Source organism: Pleuronectes platessa, chromosome 4 (genome assembly GCF_947347685.1).
Source record: "Pleuronectes platessa chromosome 4, fPlePla1.1, whole genome shotgun sequence".
NCBI classification, from domain to species: domain Eukaryota; kingdom Metazoa; phylum Chordata; class Actinopteri; order Pleuronectiformes; family Pleuronectidae; genus Pleuronectes; species Pleuronectes platessa.
This window is the reverse complement of record NC_070629.1, coordinates 21,848,947-21,875,160: the sequence shown is the minus strand read 5'-3', so window position 1 is coordinate 21,875,160 and position 26,214 is coordinate 21,848,947. Positions and strand designations below refer to the sequence as shown.

The window sequence follows — 26,214 nt, the reverse complement described above, 5'->3', positions numbered from 1 at the left end:
TTGTGTATATTCCTTCACCTGCAGCTACAATGAAAAGTTGTTTACCTTCATCAGAGCTGGGACTTTCCTCACCTGAGGTGCTTCTCAATTTAATGGAGCAAACCCGTAATGACGCCTTTTAATTTCAAAGTTTCAAAATCTCCCTGACATCAAATGAAAGAGCTCAGAATTGAGATGTCAGTGTTACTACTTTCCTAATAGCAGGTTATATGTAGCCAAGATAGTTTTCCTCCTGTGCAGACCATCGGTGTGGGGGAGCTACACGTCCTTTGCACTTGCAGATGAATGTTTTTTACATCAAGGGGATCATGTTTTAGCACAAATATAAAAATGGCTTCAACACGTCTAGCAGATGAGGGATTCGTCAAGGTAGGGGTCATTGGAAAGGCATTGTCTTAGTTTCAGAGGATGATTGCTGGTCCTGTGGGTGGTCAGGGCCAGGAGGACGGTCTCTTCGTGCAGAACGTGAGTGTGTCTGTGTGTGTGTGAAAGAAAAGGAAAGAGGTGCTGCCTTCGAGGATGCTCCCTATGTGATTCCTCTCTCCTCCTCTTTGGACACTGCTTGCTTGTTGTCTCAGTAAACAGAAGGGTCCGGAGATGATCCAAGACAAGCACACAGCCACTGCAGCCCACCCAGGAGCCAAGGTCAGGATCACTAACCTGCACACACACACTGAGCCCACCTCGCACATTATTATCCAGGTTGAACCAGGAGTTTTGAGACTGGAACTCATTCACCTTGTTGCTTGAAATCCAGTTTAGAGCAAAGATTAATTTCCCCCAACACTAATGCTGAACTCTTAATAAAAGTGTATTAAGTGTATTATCGGAAAATAGCCTATATGCATTTTTGACTTCATCTTTCCTCAAGCAGCTTCTCTCTCTGCGTTTTCCATCTCCTGAATGTGCTGCGCTTGCCAGTGTGACACCCCAGCATAAATATTTGAATATTTACACTAGAATGATGATTATACTAGTTGAAATATTTCTGTGACATAATTACCACCTTGTCTCTCAGACTCTGCTGACGTGCACACACAGATACATTCTTCCAGAGGAGTCTCTGGGTATCGGGGGGTAATTATTTCTCACAGGAGTAATGATACCTACCACTTTTCACTCTCCTATTCCAGGATGGAGGTCTTTGAAACTCAAGGAGATAATTTCGACCCTTCATCTGCGCCAACAAGTAGTCAGAGACGGGCTGCGCTGTCGAGAACTGATGAGAAAGGGTAAAAAAGAAGAGTTTAGGAGGGAAAGATGTGAAAGGGGGGGGGGGGGGGTAGAAGAGGAGGCCGGTGACTCCTCTGACGGCCCAGTGCTCACATATGGCCGGGCTTTGCTTGTATAGCCTCACTTCAAGGCGACGGGCCCTGCAAACATAAACAGTGGAGAGGCTGCAGCTGGAGCGAGGGAGGCAGCCGCTTGCTTACCGAGACTCCTCTACACTAAACAATGGATCAAGTGACGCACAGGCCCTTGGCAGCGCAACAGAGACGCAGGCGGCCTCGGGAAAAAAAAAATGCCTATGCCTTTCTTCTTTACGTTTATATCTCAGCTCACTCAATATTTACCCCATGGGACAACACACACAACTTTCCATTCCTTTTGCTCAGAGAGGGAGTAAAAGATTTGACCTCGTCCTCCGTCTCTATGGGTCCCTGCACCGTCAGGAGACAACGGGAGAGGACAAGTGTCTTTCTGTGCATAACTTTGGCCAATGAGACGACTGTGCCCCAGCTCTGACTTCACTTTGAATCAGTTAGTCAAAGCTGGAGCTGCGTACAGGTGTTGGGAGTGAATACATTTCAGCTTAAGTTTTGCACAGATTCATTGATATTCACACACACGGCCTGATGTGTGTCGCCGTGTTGAGGAGAAGGAGGATTAGTCTCTCATAGGGAGTGTGTTAATGCATAAAAGACTGTGTGTGTGTGTATGTGTGTGTGTGTGTGTATCTGCTGTATATCTCTTTTATGACGGGGCACAGTTAGGAACGGAAGGGCCCAGGAGCCAGTGAATTAACCCAAATTACAGCCAACAGTTGCCTGGGTAACTGGAGAGGAATGAGGGGCAAATGGTCTGTGTGTGTGGGGGGGGGGGGGGGGGGGGGGACAGGAGGACTCTGTACCCCCCCTAGTTGTTTTGCTTGCTGAGTCACAGAAAAGTTATTTTTATGGGCTGTAGTTGAAAACTATTTTTCCTGTTCCCACATTAACGCCTATGGTGGTTATTTAAATAAAACTAATATATTTAATGACAGTTTCGTTAATTACAGATTTATACACTAATTCTATTTCTTGAACCCCTAAAGGCCCGGCAGCTCACTTTCTGATTCTGCTCATTCACATGACTGAAGATATCACAGACAAAAAAAAAGTTTTTCTGCTTATATTTTAACAGATTTGTTTTTTAGAGATTAGATTTCTGAATTTGTCTCGGCTCTTCTCACTGGGCGGGCTCAGTTAAAATGAAGACATCATACACGTCTGTGCACCAATAAGGATTTAGCAACATCGATATTGGAATTGGATGAGAATCGGCCTGGGTTGTTTGGTTCCTGTCAGTCAGGTGGGACCAGCCAACATTCCTGAGCATAACAATTTTAAAGTCACAGTGAAAGAGATGCTAAAAGATTAAAAGCCAACCTTAATGTGACAAAGTTTGTTACGCAACGAGGGAAGATGATTTAATTAACTTTTCATAAAGGTTTTACGAACTGTCAAGAACAGTTTTATATGGCAAAGTCCCTGCAAAACCCAAATGATAAAGGTATGACTTTGTATTACAAAATTCCACATGTATATGCCACATGCAAATATATAACAATGAACACAGGATGAAATGTTCTGATTTATTTTTGTTTTCCTTAAACCCTCAACTTAAAGCAACACCATTTCACTTTTACTGAGCAACAGCGCCCTCTGCAGCCACAGGTGGTGATTCATTCTGTTGGGCTCCATGTCCGAGCATTTAACCAAAAAACAAGGCCTTTCAATCTCTTGACCAATTGTGACAGCGTATTCCCACTCACTGAACCGAAACACAACCATGCGGTGGATAATTTCCCATGATCCCCGGCTTCCTGAACCAGAAGAGCTGCTGCTGTAACAAACACCACGAAAGTCTGTTTAGAATTCTTGATGTTTCAAGCTTCCTCACTGAAAATCAAAGATAAACACGTTTTTTTTTTAATAACTTAAAAGTCTTTTTAACTGATCGGCATTTCAGCATTACTCTTAAACTTGCTTGACTTGGCATCGTTCTCCTTATTTCATGTCAGTGCACCGTAAAAAAAAAAAATTATGGTTAAGAATGTGCTTAGTGTTCCTTTAAGACATACAAAATATTTATAAATACTTAAAATCTGAAGCCAAGTTTGCAGCGATTTAATGCATCTGTCCGAGATCTAATTCCTGACGGCAAACAGTTCGCAGACCTTCTCAACGCACTGTGGTGAGAATGTATGGAAACCCGAGTCTGGAGGCCCGGGGCAGCAGGGGTCAACACTCATTCACAGCTTTTTACTAATCAAATCAAATGAGGTGTCACAGTCTGACTTCTGCAAATAAACTTTGAGGGCCGGGGCCCGTCCCTCTGCCGCCGCGTCTCCGTCTAATTTATATCAGAATCACACACACTCAGGTTATAAAGGCAGGACATATAAACAGACTTCTCCATGTGCCCTTCACACAAGGAGACAAGACAAGTGGGAAAATATACCGACCGTTTGGTGGCCTTTCTCCTCAGTCCTTTGAGTTTTGAGAAATCGCAACCACACAGCATGAAATCAAACTAAATACATAATCATCTGACAACTCTGAGACAGTCACTGATCACTCAGGGAGCTTGTACGTCTCACTTCAGATCCGGGGACAGAATCTCTCTTTGAGGATTAACGATTGGAGAGCTTTGTGTGCCACTGAGCCGTGTTCGCCCGGCCTCCATTAGCAGACTCCAGTCTCCTCTACTGTCTGTAAAACCCCACGCCTCTCTGCTATCTCACTTGAACCAGACGCTGACGACAAAAAAAAAAGAGACAAGATAGGAATCTGCAAATGTGTTGTGGGTTGAAACAGAAAGAGAAAAGTCGAGCGGGACGGGTTTTGGGGGAATAGGAGAAAGGGCTTTTTCTTCTCCGCTGTCTGGGATTTGAACAGGTGTGACAGATGTGTGGCCTCACTGGGTATGTGTGTGTGTGTGTGTGTGTGTGTGTGTGTGTTGAGATACTCACGGCGTACCACCCACTCAGCCCACAATCACACACCTACTATTTACCGAGCTCTGTTCTGTTGAGGCACGTCGTCCTTTCTCTTGTTTATTGATAGCTATCAGCACTTTCTCATTTGTGCTAAAGAAAACACAACAGGGCCACAGAGCCGCTCTCTTCAGGCTTTCTGTTTACTCCGCTGCAGCAGCTGAACGAGGCCAAACACAGCTGTGGGGTTCAGCACATGCACCCACACTCACAGAATGAGTGTTTCTTTGCATATTACTGCAAAAAAATCTGAGTTGAATCGGTCAAAATATAAAATAGACACTTTTTCACGTTTGCTTCACACATCTCCGAATAGTGTGAGAGGTTCAAGAAAAGTACGAGTGGTAATATTCTCCCAGCTCCACTGTCTTCATCTGCTTATTGTTATTCCTCTAATAGCTCAGCAGCTTCCACTCTGAGGGGCAACAGAGCCGAGCAGCAGATCAGATCAGATTACTGCACGGAGAAACCACACCATCCACACACCGTGCACGCTCTCATGGCGGGGGGGGGGCTCAGAGTGACAGGGACGGCCCTTAACAGCCATTAAAGGAGGCTTTAAGTGATCCTCCGTGGGGCCACCGACAGTTCTGGGGTGGCATCACGGTGTCCAATGACCAAACGCTGTCAAACCAGCCACTTAACGTCATATCAGGTGCTGCAGTGACAAGACCTTAACGTTTCTCATAGAACAATGGAGCTGAAAGTTGACGGACAATAAATCTGCAACTATTTTGACAACTGGCTCCTAGTTTAAGTCATTTTTCAAACACACATCTGATGGTTCCAACTTCTCAAACCTAAAAATCTGATGCTTTTCTTTGTCTTATTACTTTAGACCGATGACAACATAACGTTTTTGGCTCTGAAATTTTGGCTTGTTTGCTTGATTGATAAAAAAATGACCCTTAGTTGCAGCACTATATCAATATATATTTACTGCCGTTATCTTTTAGCCTATTTATCCATCTCCACTCTTTTAAATATACATGAATGTCTTTGTGATGACAGATTAGGAATCCGACTTGTTTGTGTGTTTAATTCAATCAACCTGCACCAAATTCCACACACTCATCAGTTCTCTAAACATGCCTGATTATTCCCATCAAGATCCAGGAATTATTCCCTGGAAAATAGATACAAATTTTGGAAAATGTTACAATCTCACAACGATAAACAAAGTGAATTTGAAATCTTGAATCCAGACCAAGATTTGAATGAGTTCTTCCTGACCCATACCACATTCTTTCCACCATGTTTCGTGGTTAATATGGTTTACAAACAAAGGTAAAAACCAACAACAACAAAATAAACAAAGATGAAAACATAATGTCCTTGATGAAGTTCATCTTTCATTATACACAGAAGTTTACATTCATAAAGGGTTTAATGCTCTGTGTATTCGAATAAACATTATCTCAGTAACTTGAAAGATATCTAGTGAAAGCTTGATATTTTCAATTGAGTAAATAAAAGAGACATTTTAAAAAAGGTATAAAAAGAAATTTAAGTTTAAAATAATAAAATAAGTGGAGAGCTAAAACTGAAACGTCTTTTCTGTCTTATTTCTTCCACAGAAACATGTCATTCGTCTTCCAGAGACTCTTCCTCTCCTGCTCTTCTTCAGACCTGTTTCTACTTCTAGCAGAAAAGTTAGTGTTGACACAGACTCTCTGCACCTCCGCCGGGTCTGTTAACCTGTTGATGCTCTCCTCGTTACCCTCGTTCAAAATGTCCCAGAAGTCTTTGCGGCTGCTCTTTACTGGCTGCACTGGTGTCTTGAGCCGGTGTGTAGTCGGTATGCGAGAATTCTGAGAGGACAGAGAGTCTGCTGAACCAGTATCTGTTTTGAGAGTGATTCTGGATGGAGAAGGTGTGGTGAGACACGTGTTTACTGACCCCGTGAGAGTCGGGGGTGTTTTGGGGGTGCTCCTCTGTTGTGCACCCCTGGCTTTGGGTTTAAACAAATCATCCAGGATTGAGGTGTCTCCTATCAGATCTGTGAGGAAGGAGCGATTGCTTGAGGTAGAAGGGGCCTGTTCAGGAGGAGGGGAAGAGGTCTGAGGGTTTTCACTCTGTCCTTGAAAAGTTCCTCTCATCCTGGAGGACGACTCCTTCTCCCGCTCCCTTCCCTGTGCTGTGGGTTTGGATAACATGGCGGACCTGCCATGGCTGAGGTCCGGAGAAGAAGGGGTATCTCTGTCTGTGTGGTTCAGGAAAGCAGCAGGCTTCCCAGACCCCAGACCACTGCTGCCGGCCCGATCCACGCCAAGACCACCACCAGCTCTGTGAGCTCCAGAACTGGAAACACTACCCCTCTTTGTCCTCCCGTGTCCTCTGGCACTGCAGGCCGTCTCCTCCTGCTCCTCTGACTCAGGGCTTGGAACGTTACTTCGAGGTTCTAGAACATTCTTTTGTGAGATCTTTGGCTTTTTCCAGGGCTGAAGAACATCATTCTGTGGGTTTTTAGAGTTTGTGTGGGGTTCTGGAGCATGGTTTTGTAGAATTCTAGACCCTTTTTGTGGCACGGGCTTAGTTCTGTGTTCCAGATTCTTCTTGGTGTTTTTAGGCTTTTTTGTGGCTTTTGGAACATCCTCTTGTGGGGTGCTGCTCTCAGTGTGAGATGTTGCATGAGCTGTTTTGGTGGATGTTGAGGACATAGCAGCGGAAGTGGAGGTCTGTGCTGAATCCGGCTGTGGGAAGTTGTTTGTGACTGTACAGGCCAGGTCAGGCTGGTTCAGTGACGTGTAATGCTGCCGCAGCCAGGAGACTCTCTGGCCCGAGTTCCTTCTCAGAATCTCCTCAACAAAGTGATGAACGGAGGGAAATTTCAATTTTTCGGCCATTTCCTGCAGGTGCTGCCTACAAACAGACACAAGGGAAAAATTCATCAATCATGCACAAACATGTCATGGAAACAAGAAGTTTTATTTCTAATATTACTGGTAGTTTCCTTTAAATCTACATGACCCACATTAGAGACAGACAAATATGGATTTTTGGGTGCCAATGCTCATATGAGGGAGTGATACTGATATATCAGCAAATATATATAAATTCATAATTTCATGTCAAATGTAAACATGAATGCACATTTTTTCTACAATGTTTCTTCTGTAAAATAAAACAGAAACATCTGATTTTCATCAGCCAAACAAGAGATCGTCCGGCACTTGCAGTTACCTTGAGGCCCAATATGGCCTGTGTGCATGCTGTAATGTATTTTGAATGAAACATCTTTAAAAAGCCATGAGGCCTACGGATTCATTAGACATCAGTCAGCCCCTAAGATGAATATGTCCTCCAATATTCATGCTCATATCCAGACAGCCGTGCAGTGTGAAGGGTGTTACTCTCGGGCAGTCATTAAAAAGCTTTTGTCGAACAAGACTTGTGGACAGAAATGCTTCAAAGTTGCTGGTGGTGCAGCAGCATTATGATGGTGTTCCAACACTGTGTGGCTTTCACTGGAAAAACTATAAATGAAAGTAACGGCAGTAAAATGTGGATTTAAATCATTAAACCGCAAGGTTAATTGAGGGTATATCAATATAAGTAGTGTGTTTTCACTGCCTGGTGGGCAGAGATACAGTCTTCCCCTTGGGGAGCGAGACTGGAGCCACAAACGTGTGGTATGTGTGTGTGTGTGTGTGTGTGTGTGTGTGTGTATGTGTGTGTGCGCATTTGGAAAGGTAGGAGGTGATGTAGCAAAACAGGGATGTGTATTTAAACACTATGTATGTAAATCCTTGTTAAGAATGTGTGTGTGTGTGTGTGTGTGTGTGTGTGTGTGTGTGTGTGTGTGTGTGTGTGTGTGTGTGTGTGTGCGCATTTAGAAAGGTAGGAGGTGATTTAGCAAAACAGGGATGTGTATTTAAACACTATGTATGTACAGGTATGTAAATCCTTGTTAAGAATGTGTGTGTGTGTGTGTGTGTGTGTGTGTGTGTATGTGTGTGTGTGTGTGTGTCTGTGTGTAAATTAGTGTGCGTCCTCAGGCAATCGTTTTGGTTAATCTCAGGAGGTCTGTGGCTATGGAGGGAAAAACGTCTGCACTAGTTGGGCCTGAACATAATAGAGTAATCTTCAGCATGATGCTGGGAAATAGGTGGAAGGGAAAGCTCAGCGGTGGTCTCTCGCTAAACACACAGTTCCTGAGGCCCAGGTGGGGGCGCTCACCACGCTGTCTGGGTGAGTTTTGGCCTTCTTCCAAACACTGCCAGGAATTTCCATCCCTCCCCACTACTCCACTTTTTTTTTTAAACCCCACCCCCTGACTACTTTCATCCACCTTCTTTCTTTATTCCCATCATCCATTTCCGTATTTTTCTTAACGGCTCCCTTATCTGTAGTCATTTACCTTTGATATGCCCACCACCTGTTTTATGCTTCCTTTTCCTTCTCATGGTAAATCCATCATATGTCATCCTCAGTACCTGCGTATGGCCTGAGGAGTCTCCCCGATGATGAAGGTGCTGTGTCCGGTGTGGTGCACACTCTTGCTGGTGAAGGTGACTGGATGGTCCGGGGTAGGCTTCTCCGGCCTGGCAAAGGCAGGATGGGGCAGACTGTCTGGTGGGCTGTCTGACAGGCCCTGGTACAATCAGAAAAAGAGTGAAGTTATTTAGACTGCCTCGCACCCAAAATGTTTATTTTGGGTGAACCCATTCTTTTAATTGTCCTCAGTGCTGGACTGAGGCAGATTCAACCACAATAATATGTCTGAATAATCACTGTACAAGACGTTACAGCAGCGTATTATATTACCTCCAGGCTGCCTAGAAGCTGATTGGCCGGGAGCTGGGAGTACATCTTGAGTTCAAACACGTCTCGGACAGCGGCTCTGCTGATCAGCTCCTCTGCTTTGCTCCCACCCACCACATGCTGGTTGGAGTGGGTGTACACCACCTCCTGTACACCTCCTTTTGACAGAGATAGAAAACGTTCATTTTGAAATCAACATTGTTAAAAGTCATTTGCATACTAAAGTAGATATTGAAACTGACCGAGGACACTATCGATGGTTCCTTTGGATTCTCTAGATGTGTGACTTCTCCTCGTCTCTGTTGTTCCAGCTCTTCGTCCGTCTCTAGACACGTCAGCTCTGTGTCGCTGCGCCTGCAGAGACGTGAAGTGACTTCCTGTCGGCCTCCCCTTCTTAACAGGAGTGTGTTCATCCTCTGAAGATGTGTAGGTCTCTATGAATTCTGTGTATTTGGATCTTGAATTGTTTCTTGCACTAGTCATTTGCCTCTTTCTGTTACAGTCAGTTCTTTTCTCTCTTTCTTGACCTCTGCTGTGTGAATTTGAAGCACCCTTCTTAGGCCCTGTGCTTTCCTCTAGGTCGAAGTCCTCAGATTCATCAGAGTAACCCTTAATACAGTGCACTCTGGGAGCTGTAGTTTTAAGCTTGTTGGTCTTTCTGTCTGGTGAGGACGATTTATCACTCTCCCAATCTACTGCAACTTTCTTATTTGTCCACCCTTTGATCCCTCGTTTCTTTTTTACAGCATCATCACTCTCTTTTAAGAGAGAGACCCCCTCCTCTCTCCTCCCAGCACCATCCCTTCTGTTCTTGTCTGAATCACTGGAGATGTCCAAGGGTTTTGTTCCTGATTTTGGGAGACAGACTGCACCACTCCCTGTAGTGGAGCTCTGGCCAGAGGAGGCACACTCATGCTTTCCTAATTCCCCATGATCCCCAGCGTCTGTGTCAGAGAGGCTTTCTTCAGAACCTGAACTACCTTCCCCTGACTCTGGTCGTCCTTTGACCCTTTCCAGGAGTCTGGAGAAACCGTACTGGCTGAGATTCATTTGACCAGGGCCAGCGGTAGCATTTCCACTTCTGTTGCCATCCACTCCACTGGGGTCAGAGGCCTTCCTCTTAAACCTGTGCTCATCCTCGTCCTCTTCACTCCCACTGCTGAAGTCCAGCACCCCTCTGGGAATGTTTGAAGCATCTGTGTTCTCCTTGACTGGTTTGTCATTCGGTAAAGGGCCCCCAGTAGGCAGATGATCTCCAGTTTCCTTGAATAAAACAGTCGAAACAAACAGCTTAAGAAAAAGGGGTGCAGATTGGCTTCACAAGTGGTACAGGGTGGGCTGTGCGAGAACAAGAAACTCTATATGGACTGCAGGAGACAGACTTAGCCACAAAATGGCACCAGAAGGCTACAAATTATTTACTTTCCTTGTTTATGCCGTCTTTCAATAGACCAACCCATGTGACATTTCATTGTCTAATGCGAAGCAGATGGTAACAATAAATCTTAATAAACATCAGCACGACACATGCCCTCCATCATGATGTAATACTGTATGAAGAAAACAAAGGGGTCATAACATTTACTGAAGTCATACGAACAAGCTTTTTATGGGAAAAGCCACCAACTGTGATTCTAATTTCACAAAAGTTACCAATGATACGACTTTTCCCAAATACTGCAGCGTGTGTGCGTGTCTGTGTGTGTGTGTGTGTGGGTGCTTACACTCCCAGAGCCTCCTTTTGTATATTTTAAGGCACCCCAGTGTATTCTACATTTTTAGCAAGAATCTGAATGGCCTCAGTGGAGTAGAGAGGCAGTCCGGTAAAAAGGGCAGTGCTCTGCTCAGCACAGGCCTGGCTGGGAGCAGGATGATAAGAGGGTATCACTGTGTAAATAAGTAGCCGAGAGGAGCTGATAGAATTCAGTGTGGTCTGCCCCGTCCATTAGGACAAGCAAGTAATTACATGCAGCTGTTTCTCACACAGCATCATCGACAAAGTGAGCGGCAGACAAAGAGAACCTGATCCTCCAGATTCAAAACAATACAAAGAATAGGAATGAGTGCAAAAATATTTGCTGTGAGCCGAGGCTTTAAATTGTAAATCTACTACACTGGAAAGTGCATTTAAAATAATCAATATTAAAATATGAATGTCCTGAGAGCTTTTCACACTTACAGCGAAGTGGTGTTTAGGCAAATACACCACTTCTGGGAAGCTTTTAGTTATGAAACTGTAATAATGTGACATATCTGTTGAAAATATAATAATAAATTGGGTAAAATTACTGTGAAAAAGCAGCATAACATAACTGCAGTGCTGAAACATACCAAGCAGGGGTGGTCTGAGATTTACATTGATCCTTCTCTTCTTCTTTTTTCAACCACACAGAACTATTCTAACTTACTGAACTCTAGCTAACCACAGCCGCTGTAAGGAAACTACAAACTATTTTACAGCCATCTGACAAGCCCACAGTGGTGTGACTACATGTTGCTGACAAGACGGACATTAGAAATCACTTTCACCTTGTTCTTTCTTTTGAAAGTAACATAATTCATCTAATTCCCTCAGAGGGGGACCTGCTGTTTCTCTTTGTGGGTCGGTTGACTGACAAGCGAGGAAGATCCCCGTTTGAGGTATCCCCGCTTTCACGTGGGAACAGGAGGGTGAGGGGGCTGCCTGGGAAAGATGAGTGCCCTAATAAGTCTTGGGTCTCTGAGAACGGCAGAGTTACTCACGCCAACTCCTTTCCTGCCCTCCTCCTTCTCTTCGCCCGTGTGTGTGCTGGTGGTCATTACTCCGGCCTCCACTTGTCCTTCTCGCTGAAAGAGACGCACAGTCATTCAAACATTAACGTTTCATTGTGGAGCATCAGATTATTGACACAATCACCAACATTTGACTTTGTGTATGTATTTTAATAGTGGGGAAAAGTTAATATTCAAACTATGATGACATTTTCTGAATTTTACATATTTAAGTTTTCACGCGCAATAGACTTTTTCGAAGTAGTTTGCCTCAAGATCCAGCAGGGGGCACTCTAAAACCTCACACTCAGCTTGACCTATGCCATAACCTATTGACCTATCAGGCTAGTAACTTTACGTTGTTTGGTGACGAGATGGAGGACACGAGGGTGACAAGCCATCCTCCCATCAGCAAATCATCTGAGAAGCAGTATTTGTATTTATAGTATTACAGTTTCAGATGCTAAGATACTAAAAATTGTTTTGCTGTTTGTGGACTTTATGCAATGTAAACAAATCTGCATGTTCACGTATTAGCTCGCTAGCTTGCCAAAGTGACGGAGCAGTTGAAACACATACGAACAACGTCAAGTTTGAACCTGACTTTTGTTACAATCCTCATAGTTGGGTGTGTCAATCTTGATGTTTGGAGGACATAAATATAGGTACAACACACCATCAACTTTAGGGCTCCTATTACTACTCTTGTGCCAATTACCCCAAAAGTGACTCAAATATACACATAACTTAAGTGTTATGACGGCTTTGTGAGACCTAGTAGCGTGACTGGGAATACGAGTCGGTGGGATGAGGTGAGTTGAGGCAGAATGCTACAGTGGAACACATCATCGATCAAACAGTAAAAGGCTTGTGGAGCTATCTAACCTCCAGTATCTTGCGGGTGAGACACGTCCCTTGGGTCTGAAGCCTGAAGAGGTTTTTGATCCCAAACAGCTCCCCCCTATGGACGCCATGCCCCTGCACTGCCTCGAAATACCGCCTGGAGCTCTCCTTGCCAACAACTGAGGACTGCAATTGCTGGAGGGACCATGGGTGGGTGCATGGAAATACAGTTGTATCAACATAGGACAATGAACATTCTGTGGAAGATAAAACAATCTTGTGCAATAGATTTGTAAAATGCCGCGGACATGTGGAAGATATTGAAGATCTGTAGATTGTTGATAAATGTAATACATATAACAAAGCATTCAAGACAACCTTCCTGAGCTCCTCCTTTATTTTCCATAAACAAATGAATGCAGCATTTGCCATCTCAGAGGTGTTAGATCAGATAATCTCTGTATCGGAGTAAGTCCTATTCTTTGTTAATACGTACAGTACATAAATCTGAAACTGAAATGATCTAGGAATTAGTCTTGCTGACATTATGATTGTGTGTTCATTATTATGTGCTACCTGTTTGTAAACTTGTCTGAGGTAGATAACCTCCTCTACGGTGCCCAATGAGATCAGCCGGAAAACAGTCACGTCCCTGCACTGGCCAATACGATACGCCCTGAGGACAAACACAGAAGACAAAAGACATCTGTAACGGAAATACAGTGTAAAATTACAATTCTTTGTCAAGATGTGACCCATAACCTACCTGTCAATAGCCTGAAGGTCATTTGCTGGGTTCCAGGTGGGGTCGAATAGAACCACGACATTGGCCCCTACAAAATTAAGGCCAAGACCACCGGCCCTGATAGAGAAACAGGCAATTATCAGTAGATTAAAGGATTTGATGGTTTTAAATAAACAATAATGAAAAGAAAAAAACACATAACCGACATCGATCAAACATTTACTGTGGCACTAACATGGTGGAGACCAGGCACACGTTGGTGTTAGACGAGCTGTTGAATTCTTTGACAATCTGAAGTCTCTCTTTAGGCTTGGTGGTCCCGTCCAGTCGGCTGTAGTCCAGCCCCTCTGCCATGCAGTAGTTCTCAAGGATATCCAACAGCTGACAGGTTCAAAAGAAGCACATGAACCGATGAGTTAAACAGAACCTTTAGATCTACTATATAAATGTACTTGTATGGGAGAGAAAATGTAGACGCTAGACAAACAAACAGATGTAAAAGTAATTTCCCCCGATTGTATATTTATACATATAATATAGGGGTAACACTGAGCCTCGCCCTGTATGGATATGAAAATATGACCTATGTTATAATACTGTCTCGGGTGACAGCAACCAATAAACAACACAGTCTCACTATAATTAAAACTCTTCTCCCTGACTTATAAAATCCCAATCCTTATCTTTAGATCTGTTTCATGAGAAAACAATGTATCCTGCTCCTATTTTTTTTCATCTGTGTTGTTTTCAACAGTCCCACATCTCAGCCTGCTGCTCATCCAACTCTCACACATCATAAACACACAAAAAATGTCTATCTCCATGATTTAAATACACAAAAGGCAGCCACACGAACACAGCCCTCACCTTAGTTGAAAGAGAGAAGAGAAGAACTTTATCTCTCCTTTGCTGATGATATTTGAGCAGCTTCTGCAAAACCTGAAAGGAATACAGATGTGTTGTCTTAAAGCTGAAACATCCCATAATGAGCAAGTGATTAATCCTTTGTCCCCAAGTCGTACCTTCATTTTTCCACTGTACATCGGGTCCGACAACGCCTCAAAGGCTTCATCCTTGCATCTTTTCACAAAGTCTGGAAACTTTTGGAAAACCTTCTGACAGATTGCACTCAAATATTTTTCCTGCAAGAAATTAGCTGCGTTAGAGAAACAAAATGTGAATGAACTGATGGAGCCTGGAGATACCCATCATTAGCTAGTAAACTAAATCAGTTAGAGGTGTTTATACCTGTTTCTTACTGGTTCCTGCAGTGGACTGAAGCAGCGCTACGTGGTTTGCAACCTTCCTCAATATGGCCATGTAACTAAAGTAGAGATTCTTCAATGGGACACCTTCAGAGTTTTTCTGCAACAGTAAAAAAAATTGTTATGGGGTTAGTCCATGTTCGCAAATTGAGTAAACTTGATTTGATCATTTAAAGTGGAAAAATAACTCAAAACGTGTCAAACAAATTCACTGGAACTCAAACAGGAATCTGTACAAAAACACTCAACCCTTTTCATCAAGAATATTTCATGACCCACTGCATTAAAAGGAGAGAGCTCACCTCATAGCAGCATCTTCTGCGGGTGCGTCCACTCTGACAGTCACATTTCTCTGAAGACCTCAACAGTAGCGTGACGTCTTCAGTATCCAGCACCGTCTGATACACGGTTTGCTGAAAGTCTGTCAGAGAGCAATAAACCACCTGGGAACAAAACACAGCACAAACCCTTTTTAAAGGGAGGCTTTGAGACACCATAGACTAGAACATTGTTGAAGGTATTAACATGATAAAGTCTGGTTTAACTAGAACAATCTTACCCTGTCATTCTTCTTGGGTAGCTGTTCTTTGATGAGAGATTTTGTCCTCCTGAGGAACCAATGAGATATCTTCCTCACCAGTGCTCTGACGGTCTTCCTCCCAGTTGCCAGGGCGCGCTTGGTTGCGCTGTGCCTCTGGCCTTGCTCGATCGGATCTGAAAACTTGTTCTTGAAATGTCCTAAGTTGCCAAGACATCCAGGTATGGCCCTAAACGGAATACAACACACACAGTAGAAAAGCTAATCTGAAGTAAGCTAAGCCACAAGATGTAAATAAAATGACGTTGCCTCCAATACAGGAAAGAAAATGATGAAAATATGAAAATGCTTTGTCATATAAATATGTAAATACCAGTCCATGACACACCACAGCTCCTCAAGGTTGTTCTGTAAGATTGTGCCAGTGAGACCAATTCTGACCTGATGGGAATATAAAAGCAAAGCAACCATTGAAAGTTTGGTCCAATAGCTAAATTAATCCTATGGTTTATTGAGCATGTATTTATTACGCTGGTGATGGAATTCTTACAGACAAAGGCCTTCTGCGCTCTCCACCTTCAGTAAATAGACTCTAATTATTAACTGTTTCATACCCAAATAATGACAAAAAACATACATACCTTACATTTCATCTCCTTCATGGCCTGAGTGATTTGAGACTTTGGATTCTTTATCTTGTGGGCCTCATCCACAACCACAGCAGACCAGTCGATGCTGCAGAGAGGGCACAGGTCTAGTCTCAGTCTTTTTAGTCTTGTCAGAAAATGTGTCATTTATAAGAAATGGTTCTTACTTATTAAACTGATCCAGACTGAGGCGCAGAGTCTCATATGTGGTGAGAGCAATTTCAATGCGCCCCTTCCTAATGCGAGCCAGTTCCTCCTCTTTCCTCAGCCCGTGCACCACCACACACTGGAAATGACCCCATGCTTCCAGTTCGTCCTTCCAGTTATAGAGCACCGACAGCGGGGCCACAATGAGGAACACCTAGACCACATTATAAAAACAGGAAATCATGCTCATGACAAATCAATGTAACTACACAAAGATGTGTTTTAATCCACCTAACAAGATTTTTATGTTATGATTCATGACATTTCTTTATGTACGCAACAACTCAGTACCCACTTTGTTGGGTTTACATTGCTTGGATGGGATCTGACTCTGCAGAAACTGAGGTCTGTTCTTCTTCGTGTCCTCCCATGTGCCAGTTTTGTGCAGCAGAGCAGCAAGAAAACCAATAACCTAAGGAATTAACATATAAGTGAAGAAGAAATGCAGACATTTAAACAAATGTTCTGCATTTTACTTTAGCAGTTAAAATACTTCTTACCTGCACAGTTTTTCCGAGGCCCATGTCGTCCCCCAGGATACATCCAGTGGAGCGGATGTAGCTGTTGTAAATAAACCTGATACCCTCCCTCTGGTAATCCCTCAGGTATCTGTTGATGGTGTAAGGGACTCTGTCTCCATCAACATTGCTGAGCTCTAACGGAACACAAAGCCTGGGTTCTGTGACGATGCTGGGAAACAATGGTTTCTCCTGAGTGAATTCACTTAAGTCTGGTCTTGTGAGTTTTGAGACGGGTATGGCTTCCCCCTCCTCCTCCTCCTCCTCTTCTTCCTCTTTCTCTGCATCTTTATTATGGTCAGCAAATATCACCCACGCTGTGTCATTACTATGAAAGGTGGAGGTCAGTCTCTGGATGGTCGCTTCTTGAATAGTGCCGTCCTTTTGGTTCGGAGCCAGACAAGTGTCACCTTCACGCCACCTTGCTGTGAACATGAATTATGTTGATATTGTTAATTTTCTGTGCTTTGCAGTAAACAATTTCTTAAGAAAATAACAATACCTCCCTCTAGGGCTGCAACAAATTATTATTTTGAACATTGATGTAATAATTTTCCCTTTTGAATGACAGTAAATGGTGAAATGTGATGTTTGTCCAACCAACAGTTCCAAAGATGTCCAGTTTATTATATGACTCTGATTAAGTATTGAATCATCTTTCTCATTTACGGCCATCAAGCATTGGAACATACTTCCAGCTGAGCTTAATACTTGACTTTTACTCTTTCTCCCGTGGTGCAAAGAAAACAGATTTTGAGCAGCCAGTCATGTCAACATTAATCTGACAATGATTTAGAATTTTTTTTGTGTTGAATTGCAATTTTTCAAATACATATTGAGTGAATGTAATCGTATACTTTGATGTGAACTCTTGGATTTTTCTTTATAACTGTTTGTCTGATAGACATTTTGATGGTATTGTATGTAGATTCATATTCATGTATTTTGTATGTGTACCTGCCCAGATACTGCAAATGGAAATAAGATGATAGCTAAATCTGGTTTAAATCATCTCTTCTCATTTTGAGATTAACTTGTTTGTGCATTGTCCTTGGTTGGTAAATAAAGGAAAGAAGAGAATCGCCCCATTTGAGAGGCACATCTTTAAAACTTAGAAGGAAAGAAATGACTGATTATTGCCTGGTCATTTCCTGTCAATTGTCTAATAACTAATAACTGCTGCACTTCTTCCCTCATCAAAAATAATATGTCAACTATCAGTGTGTGTCAGAGAGAGTGACAGTAAGTACTTAAGACAAGATAAGAGTAAATTTGATCTGGTTTTAAATACAATGGAGAGCAAACCTCCACTAATCCTAAAAGAAAACATACATCTAGCCTCAAATATATTCCCATGATGCATCAGTTCATTCCATCCATTGTAGTAACGTGTCCCTCAGCTCAGATACATATCGTCACTTATCAGCATGTGTCACTGGAAAGAAGGTAAACATGGTGGCTACAGGTGATGTGAACTAGCTGCTGAGGCTTTAAACATCGTCACGGTTTTGATGCAACACTAACTAAAGACACGTCTCACAAACCTGGTTCATGTGTAGAAGTGGAAGCCATCAGGATTCATGGTAACTTTCCTCTGTCGTCTCCTTATCCTGAGGAGCGAGACTCACTGTAGCACGTTAGCTAGCTCTGTTAGCTAAACTCTCATCCACATTCATGGGGACACGCGACATTTTAAGAAATAAGAGGAAACGGAGCCGATGTGATCCTGAGTGAGACGTTAATACTTTATCCTCCGTTCACATCCATTAATCTGTTAAATCACACTCACTCACTCACACAACACACATCACAGCATCAGCAGCTTCTCTGTAACTGCCTGAATGTTTATTCATCCACACAACGAGATCCGCACTTTCCAGACTTTTCACCTAGTCGAATAAATGTTTAAAAGTCTCTAAATAACACAACACGATTTTAAGTCGTCATTGAACACATTGATGCTTTAGGGGTTCACCTGCATTTTTTTTTTCAGACAAAATTTTGATATCAAAACATTGTATAGAAAGTGCTGCGTAGGATCTAAATTACATGGCCCCTGAAATAATGCTATACTAAAACATGTTCAGTGAATTAATTGAATCAAGTTGTTCAACATGAAATTATATAAATAAAGATCTCTTTATTGCTTTTAACACTAAAGTTGTTAAACCACAAATCTAATCTAATAGTATGTTCTTTTTTTTAATTTTAATTACAGTAAATGCCAAATGTCACTTGATTCACATAAAAGAAGAAAAACGTTTATTATAAGACAATAAAAAGTCAAACTAATTATTTAATAGAAACAGCTGATCAACATTAAAAAAGATAATACAGCCATCAGGAAAAAGCACTAAGTCAAATGAATGAAACTGATTTAAGACAATAGGATGAGACCAAATGAAACAACAAAATCCATTGTGTTGTTTACTCCGTGTGTTTCTACAAACTATGTAGATATCAGTGAACATGTGCATTATCCAAGTATTTTACTTTACTGAAATTCATAAAATTAGATGAGTTCAACCTTATATGGATATGAAGTTAAAGTACACATTTACCAATATACTTTTTCCGAGATTCTTGGAGAAGAAGTGCAACAGCATCATCACATCAACTGATCTCGCTCATCAGTTAAGAGAATAACACACATCAGTTAAGACAGAGGGTGAAAGTAAAGGACACATGAAGGACCTGAGACTTGGTGGTCTGCAGAAATACAGCCAAATATATATGTTAGTCTATTTTCTGGGGTTGATTTTTAAGGCAGTCAAAGTTGCCTGCCACTGCCACACTGCACGGATTTCTAAACACACACTAACACTGGATCAGGTCTCCATCCCTGATTTGACTTTCCCTAAAGTTGGCCGTGGTGCTGCAGATGAGGAATGACAAGCTCCACTTCTCGCCACGGTACACTGCCATATGAAAAAGGCACTTTTTGTTCCTGTTTTCTCTACACTGGGAATTTATGGGGCAGCTGCCACAGATGTTCTCATAAAGACAGCCCCAAACACTGATGTCAAACGGTTTACATGTTGCTCTCCATCTCATACACAACCGATCTCTCGCGGAACCACGATGGCCTTCTCTGCCCTCATTTGCAATAATACACTATCGCTCAAGCAGATAAAGTCGGGATAAATAGATCATTGGCTGCAGATAACAAGTTCTCATCAAAAGGCATTTTCAGAGATGATTAGTAGGTTTTGTTGAGTGACTGTGTAAAGTGGACTCTTTTTTTTTTTTTTCTGAAATGAAGTGTTAGTTTTCAAACTTGAATGTAGCTTTGCTCATCGACAAGTTTAAAGAGAAAAACCTTTTTTACTTTTTACATTTTACATTTGTGTAACAACGCAAGGCTGAGTGCTTTACAGGCGATGACAACTTTAAACCTGCCTCAGGCCCCCGAATTTCACCAAAACAGAATAGATTTAAAAAATTTGGATTCATTGTAAATGAAACACAACAGACATAAAAGAAAAAAGACATTTCTGCATTTAGAAGCTTTAATCTTCAGGCCATGATGCAAGAATATTCAGAATAATCTAAATGTGCATCTATATGTAGCTGCTGTGGAAGAGCTCAGATCCCTTAAGTGAAAATAGAAATAATAGTGTAAAATAGTTGAGTCCTGCGTTTAGAAATGTATTCAAGTAAACGTACAAATGTTCCCTTAGATGAAAATAATTAATACAAATACTAAGCATTGACAGTATGAATAATAACAATATTGCAGGAATTTATACTATTTTTGAATTTTATTGACATATGAAAGTGTGAGGAGGGTTTCAAAATTGATGTGGGGTCAAAAGAAAAGAACCACCATATAAAGTAAATGCTCTTAATGTCAACAAATGGTCAAGTAGGTAAACTAGCTATATCAACTCTGAGGTGCTTCTTTAAGTAAGATCACAAATATCTCTGCAGAGTGATGGAAACTGTAACAGAATTCATTCTTATCATGTCAGGAGGGAGCATTCTCTTCAATTCCCCATGAAATGTCCCCACTGGCTTTCCTGAAAACCCACCTGGACTTCTTTCTCTGTTTGAGCTGTTTCCTGCAGCCATACTTTTTCATCTCACTTGGATTAATTTGTCTGAATCTGGATTTGAATTGAATAAAACATAGCTTTGGACCAGACGCTCCCTGAACCTCTGTTGTTGGTCATGATCAGCGGTTGGAGAGGGGGAAGACCTGAATGGAGGTCTTGTCCTGCTCACAGGAGCTTCGGAAACACTCCATCTGTGTTACACCAGCTCTCTCTCATGAGTCAGGGAGGCTGCCATGGGCCAAAAGCAATTACCACCATGCCAAGAACGACAGTTTCAGCTTCATAAGCATTGATTGCAGAGATGGAAAATTAGGTTGATAATTCATGCTTCTCATTTTTATTCTCGTTTGTCTTCGCTCGCTTTCCAGTTCACTTGCTTTTCTATCTGTTTCATTGGTTTCTTAACAGTTCATTCAAGGTGTGAGTGTCAGGGAAGAGAAAGTGGAAACACTTGGATTAATATAATTTTTAAAGTCAACATAGTCCACATGGATTTTTATCAGGAACAGCTGAAGCATATGGCTTGGGCTATTGTGACAGCTTTTTCCTCTTTTAGTTTCCCACCTAACTTGACTGGAGTAGATGGGAAATCATTATCAGAAGTGGCCAAATGACACACATTCTTTACTCAAGTATAAGTAATGATACTTGTGTTGAAAACAACTCAAGTAAAAGTATAAGTACTGATACAACCTCCTTACTCAAGTGAAAGTATAAAAAGTACATGCTCTCAAATGTACTCAAAGTATAAAAGGCCGTTTCTACCGGTTGTATCTGTGCAAAGCAAACTGAGACTATAGATTGAAGACAGCTTATACCACTTATACACACTCTACTTCAAATAAAATGAAACAAATAAATTATTAAAAAAATGGATTAAAGCAAGAAGATGTGAGATTTATGAGAATGAAAAATTGTCCTGGAGGAAGTTGGCTGATCCTTCACTTTCTTCCATGTTGTCAATCCTTGTCATGGCTCCTACATCATTTTAAATCTGTTTTGCGTGATATGCACTGAGGGATAAACAGCAAGGAATCAGCTGTTCTGTGTTATTGTCTCGTCCATTTAGTTGGAAAGCTGTCCCCTCTAATGCATTGTGCAGATATTTGTGATACAATGTAGCAGGTAAGGGTTTTCAGGGAAATGTGTATAATTTAAGCAAGTAAAGTAAAGATACATGAAAACTTAATACAAAGTGTTTCTGCTACTTCCCAGCTCTGATCGTTATACTAAATAATGTTGCCTAAGATTATATCATCAATCTGAACGAGGTTGCTGATTCTATGTTATTGTTTCTTACTCTAACACAATCTTTTTGAGATCCTACAAGCAAAGAATAAGGAGGTCCGTAATATAAGAAACCATCTGTTTGTTTGCCTCCCTCTTCATCTCTGTTATTTCTGCCGTAGCACCAGCGACCACCTGTGATTGGGGAATCCTGCTGCCGCTGAAGAACACTTTTAGGCCACAGACGACCGCGATGACACAACCGATTCTGCTCAGTGAGCTGATTTACAACGTAGAGGCATCTGATGACCCGTATTTGATGGCTCGCTCCCTTTGTCCTGCAGTGACATGGAAAAAAACTTTGCAGAGCAACATATTTACGATCAAACTCGCCTCTCATTACACTGCAGCCCCATAGAGGAGCCTTTTGTTTGTCCACTTGGGCCACACTAAGCACATCAACCAGAGAGTATAACCGACTGTGGCGTCTATATGTGTGTGCATGTGTGTAGGATGTGTGCCTGTGTGGTTTGAGTCTTACCCTCACAGGAACTTTACAACATTAAATGGCCGACAACAACAGTGTTAGGTCATGGAGCAAACAGAGAGAGGAGCCTCTGATTTCTTTCACTGTTTTTACTCAATTCTGGTCACAGCCTCGCGCTTCCTGCCAGGCACGGTGAACAGGCACAAAGTGCTTGGTCTTGGAATGAAATATCTGGCCACTAGACAACATTTCCCCCTCTTCCACTGTTCTGAACCACCCCTAACCCAACATGAGCACCGACGGGGACTCAAAGAGCTGCATGACTGCACGTCCCAACAATGAGGCCACACAAAAAGCACCAGCTCAGCAGAACTGGACGTCCGTTTCTCAGGCGTTTAAGCATGCAATTATGTTCCCCTCCACTCCCCGCTTCACAATCAGGATCGGGGGAGTACAACGTGGTGTCTGTAGTATCGCAGCTCCTGCAAGGGGAGATGGAGACAAGGGTGCTTGATTGGAAGGATTTTTTTGTTTTGCAGGAGTTGTTGTGTGTGCAGGGAGATGGTGGTTGAATGGGGCACTTGTGTGCACGGGTGAAGTATATGTGTGGAAGAAAGCAAGAAGTTTCAGTGGTTTGGAGATTTTACTTGAATATGACTTTGCAATTTCATGTATAGGTGTATTTGCATAATCCAGAAAGGTGCCCACATATGATACCGAAATGTATATGGAACTTTTTTAACACTGGAATCCACAAAGCCCTTATATGTGTGTGTCTGTGTGTGTTTGCGTATGTGTGTCAGTGTTTTATGGGATGTTATCCGGTGGGGAGCAGTCTTGCTGAGGGCCAGGCCATGCGTCCATGCATGTAGCACTCACACACATTCACCATATGGGGTCCAGAGGGGCTTGCAGGGCCGGGCCAAGCCACGCTTATGGACCATTTAGCACACATTGCATTCTCCTTCACGGCTGCACTGCACTCCCCCTAACACACAAGTCAGAGATGGAAAACTTTACAGTGAATCACAGACAGAGGCCTCACAAGCATCAGACAAATCTGTATTCATTGGCATATTTGTCTTTTTATTTTTCCATGTTCCCTAATGTTGTTACTCTGATACTGATGTCATTGAATTCGTCAGTAGACCTTTTAGTGTGGCCCGTCATAGCAGACTATTGTGAAATTAGAAATCACCAAAATTTAGAGAAATCTGGTGATAGTGATGAAGCTGAACCCTTTTACTCCACACTGGAAACATGTAGACTATTCTCTTATTGCTCATGTACTCCTACAAGTAGTTCACTTGTTTTATGTCAACATGATGTGTTGAGATAAAAAGAAATGTAAGGCTGTAACTTTTTATTTGAAATGGAATTACTGATGTCGGGAAACACAGTATTATCCTTCTCACAATGTGTGAAGGGGCATTGAGAGTGCGCTGATTAGCCACTTTATCACCACTTTATCACCATATCGCAAACATGGACTGAATCTGTGTTGGTGAGATTCTCTCTTGAGACATGTTCTTAAAATGCTTCCTCTCCAAATAGTAAAGAAACAGAAAAGTGTAAAAGTTAAGGTTGTTTTTTTTACATTTTCATGGAAAAACAACAATCGTATAAACTGTTGAGCATACATTTAGTCTTTTCTCTAGAAAGTCTGTATAATAGATAGATAAAGCTGACATGTGGCCTTTGGTTACGAACACCCATACTGTAAATACAGTGTATGTATTGACATTAGTCCTAGTCTTAAAAACATGTCTTCACATCAAGATGATAAATATTATGGAGACTTTTTGGTTGTTTACCCCATAAGTTTGACAAATCAACACAACATCGGTAAAACCTCCACTACACACACACACACATACACACACACACGCACACACAAGATCATCTAAGGGACTGAGTACAGTCACCATGCTTCGTGCCCACAGTGACTTAATATCAGCACTTACCCATAACTCCCCCATCTTTCTCTCCTGCCACGTATCTCCTCCTTCTTTGCTTCTTCTCCACATCCTCCCTCTCCCTCCATCCATCCCTCCCTCTCCCGATCTGTCTCCTTTGTCTGTGTGTGGTCTGGAGACACTGTAAATCCCCAGCTCACACATGGTGCCACCCAACACGACGCTCAGGCCTCCTTGTCCACGGTATCAGCTAGCATGTAAGAGCAACTGGGTCAAGGCCGTGTGTGCCTCTGTGCCTCCTCTGAGAGGCCTTAATGAACTCTCCTCACTTACGTAAAGTAAGATCTCACCACTTTGATATGCAATAACTGCTGTGTGTAAATCTGGTTGTCTGTTTTCAAGTGGTTTGTGGCTCTACTTGTGTGAGAGTAATTGACTGTGAACTACAGGAGTCTCAGGGATTGAAAACATGGAATCCCTCACAGCAGCTGGTATCGTCTAACCCTCCCAGTGATGTCACATGGGCTCGTACCGCTCCATCAAAACACCAGTCTGATTCATTGAATGGACTTTGGATTTGATTCAATACTAATAGAGAAGGTGAGAAGCCCCCCCCCCCCCCCCCCCTTTCGGTACAAATACCCCTCTTTGATAGTCACCACCCTCCACCGCGGAAATTCTTGAGCAGCTTAGGTTTCTTTACCTTGACTTTTCATCCACAGCCACTAGAGGGAATCGCTTGAACAAATCCTGTGTCATGTGACTCCCACTTCTCTTTCTTTCTCGCGGCTTAATCGATAGAGTCGCCCCCTGTTTGCACATCCTGTCTCTCACCTGGACACCACCACAGCTGACTACAATCCAAGTTGTGTCACAGTCTCACAAACTGGTGACAGAGAGGGATTAAACTCATTCAACTCCAGGGCCCGGCATGGGAACGGCGGAGGCGTTGAAAAATAAAGCCCAAAACTCCACCGTGTCTTCACCCCGGCCAGCTGGGTGGTCCTCGCAGGCACAACTATCATACTAAGTGACCGTCCACGCTACAGTTCCCATCAGCATTTTCAAACACACAGAAACACAGGGGGAAGAGCACGCTGCTGCATGGGGTGGAGACATAGACATGCAACAGCGGGCACACAACCAGTACTTAGGCCCGGTCAGGCTGGGCCGAGAGGTGGTGAGATGTGGAAAAAGAGAAGGAGAGATCTCAGACGACGTGAGAGTGATAGAGAAAGAGTGACCACATGAAACAGTGAGATAGGAGGTGGGGTGGGATGAAAGGAAGGAAGGAGAGAAAGAAAAGAGAGAAAGTCAGGGCGAGATCCTTTCGCCGCTCCGTGTGTGTGGTCCGGAGACCTCCAGGCTTGTTCCGGGGTGAGTGTGTGAGTGCACGCTTCCTGGGCTCGGAGAGGAAAACGGGGGTAAAATGAAAGAGGGAGAAAAAGGGACGTCTGCACAATAAAGGGAATGTTTGCCTTTGCTTGTGTATGGGAGTGAATGAGCGAGCTGTTCTTCTTTGTTGAGTAAGCAAGCAAACACTGCTTGTTTGGCCCGTCATGGGAGATCACCGGTGTTATTTGCAAATATATGAGCTGGGCCAGAAAAGAGGGTGAGCCGGGCCATCGCCCAGGGGAAATAAAAGCTCTTCTCTCTGACCCGTGGGATTTTAATAACCCTATGATGTATATATATAATTTCATATATATACAGTATGTATATAGATATTGTTTTCAATAGAAACATATAAATATATTGTTTACAATGGTAAACTTTGTTGTTCTTACCACTTTCCAAATTTTTGGGACCCCACAGTATGCTGTTATTACAGACTGTAAATAAAGTGGAATGGACGATGTTTCTTAACTGCCAGCCACGATCCAAGAATGAAGCTAAAATATCTGCGATATGAAAGTTGTCATTTTTCTGCATTTGAAGCAAGTCTGCGTAATAGGGATCAGAGGATGGAGGCGTGGAAGCTAGTTTAACCAAT

General features: G+C 42.6%; 1 protein-coding gene and 1 long non-coding RNA gene across 2 annotated transcripts in view; one reads left to right on the top strand and one right to left on the bottom strand.

Moving 5' to 3' along the window:
* Positions 1-4,064: 4,064 nt before the first annotated feature.
* Positions 4,065-26,214, top strand: part of LOC128438669 (uncharacterized) — a 34,850-nt gene continuing 12,700 nt past the window's right edge. The window contains exons 1-2 of the long non-coding RNA XR_008338369.1: positions 4,065-4,186; positions 5,836-5,910. This is a non-coding gene — a long non-coding RNA (uncharacterized LOC128438669). The remainder of the gene's footprint in view (positions 4,187-5,835; positions 5,911-26,214) is intronic.
* ercc6l2 (excision repair cross-complementation group 6-like 2) lies at positions 5,278-18,384 on the bottom strand. Its single transcript, XM_053421291.1, has 20 exons — positions 18,081-18,384; positions 16,519-16,961; positions 16,314-16,430; positions 15,979-16,172; positions 15,806-15,899; positions 15,538-15,605; positions 15,186-15,393; positions 14,929-15,069; positions 14,610-14,726; positions 14,384-14,503; positions 14,229-14,300; positions 13,597-13,742; positions 13,383-13,478; positions 13,193-13,292; positions 12,659-12,811; positions 11,765-11,848; positions 9,265-10,285; positions 9,026-9,180; positions 8,695-8,852; positions 5,278-7,120 (listed from the first exon to the last, which is right to left on the bottom strand). The coding sequence occupies exons 1-20, from the start codon at positions 18,106-18,108 to the stop codon at positions 5,821-5,823; spliced, it is 4,815 nt and encodes a 1,604-aa protein (XP_053277266.1). The 5' UTR covers positions 18,109-18,384; the 3' UTR covers positions 5,278-5,820.

Excerpts from the sequence above, each read along its gene's own strand:
- ercc6l2 (XM_053421291.1), bottom strand. The coding sequence starts at position 18,108 with ATGGCTTCCACTTCTACACATGAACCAG. Across the intron at positions 16,431-16,518 it reads GCCTCGGAAAAACTGTGCAG|GTTATTGGTTTTCTTGCTGC; the intron begins GTAAGAAGTATT and ends TTAATTCCTTAG. Across the intron at positions 10,286-11,764 it reads AGGGCAGGAAAGGAGTTGGC|GAAACTGGAGATCATCTGCC; the intron begins GTGAGTAACTCT and ends GTTTTATTCAAG.